Genomic DNA, 12,500 nt, shown 5'->3' with positions numbered 1-12,500 from the left:
TAATCCGACTTCCTGCTCTACCTGTCCCGCAGGTACACAAGCGGAATCTCCACCATCACGTGTTGACGTGGCGTGTAAGACGGAGCCTGAGTGATTTTTTTTTATAATGATTTCAGTGTCTGTATCTAATCAGGTCTTTAATCTGTTCTTTTCATACCTTAAATTAAAGATGAACAAATGTTTGATGCCAGTAAGAAGTTTGCCGTGATGTTTAACTCTCACTATAACGAGGCTGTTTACGGCTGAATATCACAAACGCACAGAATTGTCACACGTCCTACACTGATGTATGTCCTGATGTCTACTGACACGCCACTGCTCAGGAGTCGGAACGTGTTTAAACGTCTCACGCCTTAACGAGCGGTTAAACGCTTTAACGAAGCACAAAGTCACATCAGTTAACTGGAGCATGTGAATATAATCAATAAACTTTTTGAGCATGTTATAAAAAATAAAACTTGACAGAGTAAAATTGCTGTAATATTTACGCTGTATGTATTAACGGGTGTTAAATAAGGAGTAAATCACTGTGTCGTGCTGTTAGAGGACATTCAGCAGCTGCAGGATGGAGTGATGACGTGATGAAGTGCTGATTATTTTCCTCTAACAGCACGTCCATTCATTTTTAATAACATCACAACTTGCTGTGATTATAATTGTTTATTTATAAGCGAGCAGCTCTTAAACTTCAACAGTCTTAAGTCTCTCCATCACACTCGTGTGCAATAAACTTATCAGCAGGGTTACTGTTACCATGGCAACGTCCTATAACATCGCCAAGTGTTTGATTCTTCTTATAACAGCAAACGGTTGCAATTAACACACCGTATAACAGCTATAAACTGTGCTTCCCTCAGGTTTCTAATAAGAGAAACCACAATGAAGTGTATTTCAGACAGCTCTCAGCTCTGACACTGGAGACTCCTTCAATAAATAATAAGATTTACATCCTCTTACAGATCAGTGATTACACACAGGAGCCTCGGCTGAATGAGCAACGAACTAAATAATAAAGAACTTCTTTACTGTCATGAGATACTGTTATAGAAAAGAATCAACATCATCTGACCAATCACAATCCTGAATCATTAAAAGATATGTGTGTACACTTTAACACTAAGTCCAGGGAAATACATGGAAGGTAAACACATTGTGTGTGTGTGTGTGTGTACATTATAAAACCCAGAGGAATATTTTAGGCATGTGTGTGTGTGTGTGTGTTAATACATAAATTAATAAAGCGATTCTCTCACGTGAATTGCCTAAGTACAGACAGCATGTTACATGTCCCACCAGAGACAGTAACACGCTGGATCACTGTTACACCCCAATAGAGGATGCATATCACTCTGTCCCACGGGCAGCTCTAGGACTCTCTGATCACTGCTTAGTCCATCTGATACCGACCTACAGGCAGAAGCTAAAAACGGCTAAACCTGTATTAAGGACTGTAAGAAGATGGACTAAGGAAGCAGAGCAGGATCTACAACCTGTTTCTCTCTCAGGGATTGGACTGTTTTTGAAGCTGCTGCGTCCGACCTGGACGAGCTCACAGAGACTGTAACATCATACATCAGTTTTTGTGAGGATTTGTGTATTCCTACCAGAACTCACTTAACCTACAACAATAACAAGCCATGGTTCACTGCGAAGCTCAGCCAGCTCCGTCAGGCCAAAGTGGATGCTCACAGAACTGGGGATAGAGTCTTGTACAAAAAGGCCAAATACACACTGGAAAGGGAGATCAGAGTGTGAAAAAGCTCCACCATCATCCCCGTCCCAAAGAAACCCAAAACCACCGGACTTAATGACTACAGACCTGTGGCTCTAACATCTGTGGTCATGAAATCATTTGAAAGACTGGTTCTGGCTTATCTGAAGGACATCACGGGACCCTTACTGGACCCCCTGCAGTTTGCCTACAGAGCAAACAGGTCTGTGAATGATGCAGTCAACATGGGACTGCATTATGTTCTGCAGCATCTAGACAGACCAGGGACTTATGTGAGGATCCTGTTTGTGGACTTCAGCTCTGCCTTTAACACCATCATCCCATCACTCCTACAGCCCAAATTAACCCAGCTCTCCGTGCCCTCCTCTGTCTGTCAGTGGATCACCAGCTTTCTGTCAGACATGCAGCAGCTAGTGCGACTGGGTAAACTCAAATCTAGCACCCGCACCGTCAGCACTGGTGTCCCCCAGGGCTGTGTTCTCTCCCCACTGCTCTTCTCCCTGTACACGAATGACTGCACCTCTAATGACTCCTCTGTCAAGCTCCTGAAGTTTGCAGGCGACACCACACTGATCGGCCTCATCCAGGACGGTGACGAGTCTGCTTACAGACTGGAGGTTGAGCGGCTGGCGGTCTGGTGCAGCCTTAACAACCTGGAGCTGAACACGCTCAAGACAGCGGAGATGATAGTGGACTTCAGGAGAAACCCCCTGCTCTCCCCCCACTCACCATCATGGACAGCATTGTCACAGCAGTGGAGTCATTCAGATTCCTGGGAACCACAATCTCCCAGGACCTGAAGTGGGACATTCACATTGACTCCATTGTGAAAAAGGCTCAGCAGAGGTTGTACTTCCTTCGTTAGTTGAAGAAGTTCAACCTGCCACAGGATTTGCTGAAACAGTTCTACACTGTAACCATCGAATCCATCCTCTGCACCTCAGTAACTGTTTGGTTCAGCTCAGCCACCAAATTCGACCTCAGAAGACTACAGAGGGAAGTCCGGACTGCTGAGCGAATCATTGGCACAACTCTCCCCACTCTTCAAGACCTGTACTCCTCCAGAGTGTGCAAAAGGGCAAAGACAATTACCCTGGACCCCTCACATCCAGCACACTCGCTCAGGACCCCTCACATCCAGCACACTCGCTCTGGACCCCTCACATCCAGCACACTCACTCTGGACCCCTCACATCCAGCACACTCACTCTGGACGCCTCACATCCAGCACACTCACTCACTCTGGACCCCTCACATCCAGCTCCCTCACTCTGGACCCCTCACATCCAGCACACACACTCTGGACCCCTCACATCCAGCACACTCACTCTGGACCCCTCACATCCAGCACATTCACTCACTCTGGACCCCTCACACCCAGCTCCCTCACTCTGGACCCCTCACATCCAGCACACACACTCTGGACCCCTCACATCCAGCACATTCACTCACTCTGGACCCCTCACATCCAGCACATTCACTCACTCTGGACCCCTCACATCCAGCACATTCACTCACTCTGGACCCCTCACACCCAGCACACTCACTCTGGACCCCCCACACCCAGCACACTCACTCAGGACCCCTCACATCCAGCACACACACTCTGGACCCCTCACATCCAGCACACTCACTCACTCTGGACCCTTCACATCCAGCACATTCACTCACTCTGGACCCCTCACACCCAGCACACTCACTCTGGACCCCTCACACCCAGCACACTCACTCTGGACCCCCCACATCCAGCACACACTCTGGACCCCTCACACCCAGCACACTCACTCAGGACCCCTCACATCCAGCACACACTCTGGACCCCTCACATCCAGCACACTCACTCAGGACCCCTCACATCCAGCACACTCACTCAGGACCCCTCACATCCAGCACACTCACTCTGGACCCCTCACATCCAGCTCCCTCACTCAGGACCCCTCACATCCAGCACCCTCCCTCTTTGAACTGTTACCATCTGGTCGGCGCTACAGAGCCCTGAGCACCAGAACAACCAGACATAGGAACAGTTTCTTCCCTCAAGCAATCCACCTGATGAACATTTAACACCATGGAACACACAACACATAATATTTGCACTATGTATACCTCAGCTGCACATTTCATACTTGCACTCTGTACATACATGCATACATATTGTCTGTACTGTTTACTTCAACTGCACATTTCACACCTGCACACGTGTACATACAAATTGTATATATTGTATACTTATTTGCATATGTATATTTCATGCTTATTTAAACTGCACATTTCACACCTGTAAATTTGTACATACAATTTCATCTATACTACATCATTCTGTTACACTGTGGAGATTATGTCACTAAAACAAATCCCTCGCATGTGAAAACACGCCTGACAATAAAGCTGATTCTGATTCTGATTCTGGTTCTGATTACGTTTTGTACCACACTGCAGTGAAATTAACATTGTGTTACACTAGACCTGAGCAGCAGGGGGCGCTGCAGGGCTGTTACTCATTATGTAGAGTATCAGATTTATAAGCAGAATTTCACTTCAGAGATATTTAAGAGATAATTTCACTTTTTTTAAGTAAAGACTTTTTAAATGCATTTACACGCAATTATATTTTTATCTCATTTCTAAAAGTTTGTAATATATATTCAAAAGAACGTATCGTTTATTAATAAATAATAATATTTTAAATCTACTTTTTAAAACTACATTAAAAGTATGTGTTTATCTGTGTATTTAACATAAATCGGTATACTTTCCTATTGTATGTATAATAAAAAACGTGTATAAATAAAAGAATAAAAATATCACGTATATAATATATAATAATATATAATATATATATAATAATTCCTTATATGAGTGACTGTTGTTTTTCTTGTATATATTTGATCATTTTCTGTAAGATATTATATAATTATATAGTTTTAAACACTAAAGTTATCCACATGTCTTTGCATGATATTAATAAAATGTTCAGATATCTAAATCTACACAAAGCCCCTCCCACATACACACAAAGCCCCGCCCATACATACACACAAAGCCCCGCCCATACATACACACAAAGCCCCTCCTAGTTCTCTGGTGTCGTACGTTCGAGACCACGTGACCGTGAGGGGGGGTTGTACGTGGGGGTGTTACTCCGCTGCGTCGTCACGCAGGCGAACGCGCGTCAGTCGGCGAGCCGCAGCATTATGAGAGCTCCACCTTCCGCTGCTGCTGCTGCCGGAGCGGAGAAAGTGGAGACTCGCGGCTCCTCCCGGGCTTCTTACCTCAGCGCGCTCACACGCAGCGCCGCCGGTAGATGGCTGAAAGCCGCGCGGCAGCTCGGTGAACAGAATGGTACGTTCCGCTGTGTGTTTCTCTTTGTATGTGTGTGTGTGTGTGTGTGTGTGTGTGTGTGTGTGTGTGTGTGTGTGTGTGTGTGTGTGTGTGTGTGTGTGTGTGTGTGTGTGTGTGTGTGTGTGTGTGTGTGTGTGTGTGTGTGTGTGTGTGTGTGTGTGTGTGTGTGTGAGTGAGTGTGTGAGTGTGTGAGAGAGAGCGCCTCAGTCTGACATTAGCTTAGCATAGCGGTGTGTGCTTATGTGTAATATTCAGTGTGTTGGCATCATCTACACACACACTGTATCTAAACCTGTAACTTCCGTTCGTATTTTCTCACACACACACACACACACACACACACACACACACACACACACACACACACACACACACTCACTCACATTGTCTCGTGCCAGTGTGTAAACTTCCAGCTCGCGCGCTGCTCTGACTCTTACTGTGGGCTCGCGGGCCGAATGTCAGTCACAGATGTCAGTTAGCCTGAAGCTAAAGTAAAAGCTAAAGCTAACGGTGTTAGCAGGATTCCCCCCCTCCCTTCCTCCTACCTACCCCCCTTACCTACCCCTCTCTCTCCGTGAGAACATGTCAGGACTCAGAGCTGCTGTCGGATCTCATGATGAGAGAAGTGAGTGTTTATTAAGTTTAAAGTCTGTCAGTCAACTGTGAGGTGTGTGTTTACCTCAACACTGTTATAGTGAGGCGTGTGTTTACCTCAACACTGTTATAGTGAGGCGTGTGTTTACCTCAACACTGTTATAGTGAGGCGTGTGTTTACCTCAACACTGTTATAGTGAGGTGTGTGTTTACCTCAACACTGTTATAGTGAGGTGTGTGTTTACCTCAACACTGTTATAGTGAGGTGTGTGTTTACCTCAACACTGTTATAGTGAGGTGTGCGTTTACCTCAACACTGTTATAGTGAGGTGTGCGTTTACCTCAACACTGTTATAGTGAGGTGTGTGTTTACCTCAACACTGTTATAGCGAGGTGTGTGTTTACCTCAACACTGTTATAATGAGGTGTGTGTTTACCTCAACACTGTTATACTGAGGTGTGTGTTTACCTCAACACTGTTCTACTGAGGTGTGTGTTTACCTCAACACTGTTATAGTGAGGTGTGTGTTTACCTCAACACTGTTATAGTGAGGTGTGTGTTTACCTCAACACTGTTATAGTGAGGCGTGTGTTTACCTCAACACTTATAAGGAATAGTATTATAACATTATTATAGTGAATATTAATATAGTGACTCAACATTATAATAATATTATAGTAAATATTATTCAATACAAGTTTATTTGTATAGCGCTTTTTACAATAGACATCGTCTCAGAGCAGCTTTACAGAACATAAACACAGCAGAAGGTAAAGTATTATAGTAAATATTATAGTAAATAATATTATTATAGTGAATATTATAGTAAATAACATTATTATAGTAAATATTATAGTAAATAATATTATTATAGTGAATATTATAGTAAATAACATTATTATAGTAAATATTATTATAGTAAATAACATTATTATAGTAAATATTATAGTAAATAACATTATTATAGTAAATATTATAGTAAATAACATTATTATAGTAAATATTATAGTAAATAACATTATTATAGTAAATATTATAGTAAATAACATTATTATAGTAAATATTATTATAGTAAATAACATTATTATAGTAAATATTATAGTAAATAACATTATTATAGTAAATATTATAGTAAATAACATTATTATAGTAAATATTATTATAGTAAATAATATTATTATAGTGAATATTATAGTAAATAACATTATTATAGTAAATATTATTATAGTAAATAACATTATTATAGTGAATATTATAGTAAATAACATTATAGTAAATATTATAGTAAATAACATTATTATAGTGAATATTATAGTAAATAACATTATTATAGTGAATATTATAGTAAATAATATTATTATAGTGAATATTATAGTAAATAATATTATAATATTGAGAGTCACAAACTGCTGGAACCAAATTCCTTGTGTGTGTCAACAATAAACCTGATTCTGATTCTATTGTAATTCTCAATGATATACAGAATGTTCACAGAAACACAGCTTTAAATCTTTTATTAATCTATTTAATGGTTACAAATACTAAAGCATACACACACACACACACACACACACACACACACACACAAGCATACACAACACACACACAAGCATACACACACACACACAAGCATACACACACACACAAGCATACACACACACACACACACACACACACACACACACACACACACAAGCATACACACACACACAAGCATACACAACACACACACACGAGCATACACAACACACACACACAAGCATACACACACACACACACACACACACAAGCATACACACACACACACAAGCATACACACACACACACAAGCACACACACAAGCACACACACACACAAGCACACACACACAAGAATACACACAAGCACACACACACACAAGAATACACACATACACACACACACGCACACAAGCATACACACACACACAAGCACACACACACACAAGCACACACACACACACACACAAGCACACACACACACACACACAAGCACACACACACAAGCACACACACACACACAAGAATACACACAAGCACACACACACACAAGAATACACACATACACACACACACACACACACACAAGCTTACACACACACACACACACACACACACACATACTGTAATACACTATAATCGGCTCTATAATGATAATGTGAGTGAGAGTTTCGGCCCCGTGTCCCTTACAGGCTCCTACAGGACACTTTGTGTTTATTTTCTCCACCAGAACTCATCAGGATTCCTCCATAGTTTTAAATGACAGAATTACAGGCTGTAAATTAGTTTCATGCATCTGTAGGTTGTGTGTATGACTGTGAGTCTGTGTACAACAGGGTTATTGGGCGTTATAATGTTTTATTAATGACACGTTGTTGTTGTTGTTGTTGTTGTTGAAGTCTGAGCTTGCAGTTAATCAGGTTGTAACCATAGTTCATCTTCAGTGTGTTCTGTATGAAGCAGGAGTGTTAGTCACAGCTCTTTATAACAGTCTCTTCACACTACACTCAATGAAAGCTTAAAGCCCCGCTGCATCGTGCTGATCTCCTGAAGCAGTGTAGCCCAGTGTTTATCTCAAGGATCATCACCTTTCTTCTATGGAAGATGTTTTTCTCATCAGGAGCTTTCTAGGGCACTGTAAGGACACTGTAAGGACACTGTAAGGACACTAAGCACACTGTAAGGACATTAAGCACTCTGTAAGGACTCTGGAAGGACACTGGAAGGACACTGGAAGGACACTAAGCACACTGTAAGGACACTAAGCACTCTGTAAGCACTCTGTAAGGACTCTGTAAGGACTCTGGAAGGACACTGGAAGGACACTAAGCACACTGTAAGGACACTAAGCACTCTGTAAGGACACTGGAAGGACACTGGAAGGACACTAAGCACACTGTAAGGACACATTAACGGACTCTGGAAGGACTTTGGAAGGACTCTGGAAGGACACTAAGCACACTGTAAAGACACTGTAAGGACTCTGTAAGGACACTAAGCACACTGTAAGGACTCTGTAAGGACACTAAGCACACTGTAAGGACACTGTAAGGACACTGTAAGGACTCTGTAAGGACTCTGTAAGGACACTAAGCACACTAAGGACTCTGTAAGGACACTAAGCACACTGTAAAGACACTGTAAGGACTCTGTAAGGACACTAAGCACACTGTAAAGACACTAAGGACTCTGTAAGGACACTAAGCACACTGTAAAGACACTGTAAGGACTCTGTAAGGACACTAAGCACACTAAGGACTCTGTAAGGACACTAAGCACACTGTAAGGACACTGTAAGGACACTAGGCACAATGTAAGGACTCTGTAAGGACACTAAGCACACTAAGGACTCTGTAAGGACACTAGGCACAATGTAAGGACTCTGTAAGTAAACTGGAAAAATCCAGATTAACAGATATGGTGTAGAAATTGTGCCACAGTGTGTACAAATACTAATGTTGTTGGTTTCATTCATGTTCCTTTCATTATAACACACACACAATCACACACACAAGCATACACACATACACACACACACATACATACACACACACCCATACATATACACACACATATACACACAGACACACACACTTTGAGTGACATCATGAGTTTGATGATGTCACAGCTGACTGAAAACCAGCAATAAGGCATTAACGTGGGAGTCGCCGTAAACATAAACATAAATATAATCCTGTCTGATTATGGGCTTTAAACACTGCTGATTAAGAGTGTGTGTGTGTGTGAGTGAGTGTGTGCGTGAGTGCATAAGTGAGCATGAGTGCGTAAGTGAGCATGAGTGTGTGAGTGAGTGTGAGTGAGTGTGAGTGTGTGTGTGTGTGTGTGTGTGTGTCTCCATCCTTGGATTTTTGCCACAGTGTCACATGCTTCAGCTTATCACCACACAGCAGGACCTGCTCGTACTGAGCGACTCTCATTACTCACACGTTCAGTTACTTTTGGTCACCACATGTAGATGAACTGCACCACTTTATTCACAACTGGAGCCAGCCAATCAGATTGCAGCGTGGTTCTGAGGGTTGTGTACTCATCTACAGTCTGAAGGTTTAAACGTGGTCCTACACACACACTGTTCGGGCAGCACTGGGTGTCGTCCAACCCACCCCCAGCACCACCCCCCACCCCCCCAAGAGTGTGTGTAGGACCACGTTTACATTTACATTTACAGCATTTGGCAGACTCCCTCATCCAGAGCGACGTACATAAGTGCTTAAATCTCTAACATTGAACCTTTTACACCTTCAGACTGTAGATGAGTGATGTATTACAGCCGCTTCACTCGTTACTCTTTAAAGATCGTTTAACGCTTTATAGGAAATTAATGGTGATGTTTTAACAAGAGTTGGTTTCGCAAAAACAGCTGGACTTTGACCACCGCGGTTTAACGTTAGCGTAATTATCTTTAATCTCGCGCGGTGAGTTTATAACGCACGGGTGTGTGTTTATAGAGACGACGACGTAGCGCTACGGAGGGACCGGAGCCGGTCACGTGTCGTCTGCGTCATTGATTATATTCTTCACCGAAGCCGAAGGGCTAAAGAAAGGGTTGTGGAGGTAAGTGAGGAGGGGCAGGAGAGACGTTCCAGGGTTCAAGTTCTAATGAATGGGCAAAGTGTCGAATTACAGATGATAGATAAAGGGGGTAGTTAACAAAGACGGGGCAAGTGACCGAGGTACAAAAGAGGGACTAGGGGACGAGTCCTGAGGTAGAGGATGGGGCAAAGGAATAAGGGTGGGCTGAGGGCCAATGACTGGTTAGTTTGCCTAGAACTACACTGATGATGATGATGATGACGATGACGATGACCTCTTTACTTGAACACACACCTACGTTTCACTCTCAGAGTGTTTCATGGTGTTGAATTTATCCAAACCACATCGTAAGTAAAACACGCGATATCAGTGTTTAAACGGATAACATGGAAAAACACTGTTGCTAGGCAACAGTAAATCTGAAACAGAAAGTTGCTAACGATGAAGATCGCTCCGACGGCTCACCTCGTGTTTTATTGGCAGTGCTGTAGTAACAGATGTGAACTTTGCATCATGATCATTTTGGAACTACTGGAAAAAAGTGTGTGTGTGTGTGTGTGTGTGTGTGTGTGTGTGTGTGTGTGTGTGTGTGTGAGCTGTTAGAGATTCTCCGCTGCATTCATGTCTGTGTTCCTAGAAACCCAGTGATGGATTTGTCTGTCTTATTTTATCTGTGTCCGGAGACAGGATTTGTCTTCCTGCCCTCTTACTTATTAACAGTGTGTAGAAGAAGAAAAAGGGGTAAGACAGGAAGAGAGAGTGAGGGGGAGAGCGAGAGAGAGCGGGGGAGAGGGAGGGAGAGAGAGAGGGAGAGAAAGTGTGTGAGAGAGAGAGAGAGAGAGAGAGAGAGAGAGAGAGAGAGAGAGAGAGAGAGAAGGGGATAATTTAGCCTTTAAAAGTGACACTTACTCTAAGGAGGACGATTCTGCATCTGAACTCTTCAGCCACAGAAGCAACTGTGTAGTGCTCTTAGCTTGGAGTGTGAGTGTGTGTGTGAGTGTGAGTGTGAGTGTGTGTGTGTGTGAGTGTGTGTGTGAGTGTGTGTGTGAGTGTGTGTGAGTGTGTGTGTGTTGTGTGAGTGTGTGTGTGTTGTGTGAGTGTGTGTGTGTGCTGTGTGAGTGTGTGTGTGTGTGTGAGTGTGATTATGTTCCTGTACAAGGTGCTGCAGCAGAGAGATGAAGATGAGGATGATGCGTATGAGGTACAGCTGTACGTTACACTCAGAACCTGATCAGTGTTAAATATGGTCTGTACACAGATTTGTGGGCGGAGCTACGTAGTCATGTGACAGGTTGTGATGTAACTCAATAGTCTTTATTTATTATTGACATTATTAGTGTGTGGTGTGTTCAGTGATCTGTAGTGTTAGTGTAGTTTACATGGTGTTGGGGGCGTGGCCTAATGTACATACACCTGGTGTCTAGAGTTAACCAGTGTAATGACATAAATCTGCTGCTCTTCTCTTTCTTTCTTTCTTTCTTTCTTTCTTTCTTTTTCTCTTCATTCTTTTCTCCCTTTACACCTCATCCTTCTTTTTCCTTTCAGTCATTATTATTCTCTCTTTTCATTATTCATTGTTCATTGTTCACTCTTTCTCGTTTCATTCTTGTTTTGTTTTTTTATGTTCCTGTGTGTGTGTGTGTGTGTGTGTGTGTGTGTGTGTGTGTGTGTGTGTGTGTGTAAAATACCTTATACTGAGGGTTTTATTTATTTAAACTTTGACACACACTCTGGTTTGGGGCACCGCTGAAATTTAATTAAAATTCTTTATTGTGTAAATCCATCCCAGACTGGGGTTCAACAGCACACACACACACACACACACACACACACACACACACACACACACACACACACACAGGCACTTTGAAGACAACTCTAAGCCAAATGTGTTCCAGTAATAGTGTGTGTGTGTGTGTGTGTGTGTGTGTGTGTGTGTGTGTGTGTGTTTTTAGCATTCCCTTGTTGAAGGACAGAACTGTTACACTTACAGGAATACTGTTAGCGCTTGTAATCTAACTTTTAACAGTCAGATATGTGACTGTTTGTTGACATGGTCACAGTCGCAGTCATGGTTACAGAGAGCTAGCTGACATGAACAAGACTGTTATTAAGGAACGGTGTGTGTGTGTGTGTGTGTGTGTGTGTGTGTGTTCAGGTTGAATGTTTGGTTGTGTGTGTGCTTGGGTGGGTTGTTGGATGTTCTGTGTGTGTGTGTGTGTGTGTGTGTGTGTGTGTGTGTGTGTGTGTGTTTGGGTGG

The 12,500-nt window shown here is 42.7% G+C and overlaps 3 protein-coding genes and 1 long non-coding RNA gene across 8 annotated transcripts in view; 3 read left to right on the top strand and 1 right to left on the bottom strand.

Annotated features, from left to right (window-relative positions):
* Nucleotides 1–190, top strand: part of zgc:123258 (uncharacterized protein LOC641502 homolog) — a 10,184-nt gene extending 9,994 nt beyond the window's left edge. For all 3 annotated transcript variants that reach the window (XM_047822134.1, XM_027140231.2, XM_027140230.2), the window contains one exon: nucleotides 1–190. This exon is cut by the window's left edge and continues 477 nt beyond it. The gene's annotated coding sequence lies outside the window, so the exon portion shown is untranslated.
* Nucleotides 1–12,500, bottom strand: part of LOC113657299 — a 1,727,325-nt gene that overhangs the window by 640,303 nt on the left and 1,074,522 nt on the right. The window lies entirely within an intron of this gene.
* The window catches only part of LOC125146171, a 1,103,650-nt gene that overhangs the window by 190,094 nt on the left and 901,056 nt on the right, over nucleotides 1–12,500 (top strand). The window lies entirely within an intron of this gene.
* trpm7 (transient receptor potential cation channel, subfamily M, member 7) overlaps nucleotides 4,844–12,500 on the top strand; it is a 36,733-nt gene continuing 29,076 nt past the window's right edge. Inside the window, exon 1 of one of the 3 annotated variants that reach the window (XM_047822102.1) lies at nucleotides 4,844–5,074. In XM_047822102.1, coding sequence (XP_047678058.1) covers nucleotides 5,072–5,074 — 3 coding nt within the window. In that variant the 5' untranslated portion in view covers nucleotides 4,844–5,071. Of the gene's footprint in view, nucleotides 5,075–5,675; nucleotides 5,700–11,369; nucleotides 11,442–12,500 lie in introns of those variants that run through there. The other 2 variants (XM_047822101.1, XM_027140219.2) reach the window with 2 other exon arrangements.

This window comes from Tachysurus fulvidraco, chromosome 13 (genome assembly GCF_022655615.1).
Source record: "Tachysurus fulvidraco isolate hzauxx_2018 chromosome 13, HZAU_PFXX_2.0, whole genome shotgun sequence".
NCBI lineage: Eukaryota > Metazoa > Chordata > Actinopteri > Siluriformes > Bagridae > Tachysurus > Tachysurus fulvidraco.
The sequence above is the reverse complement of the archived record's forward strand: the minus strand, read 5'-3'. Positions and strand labels throughout refer to the sequence as shown.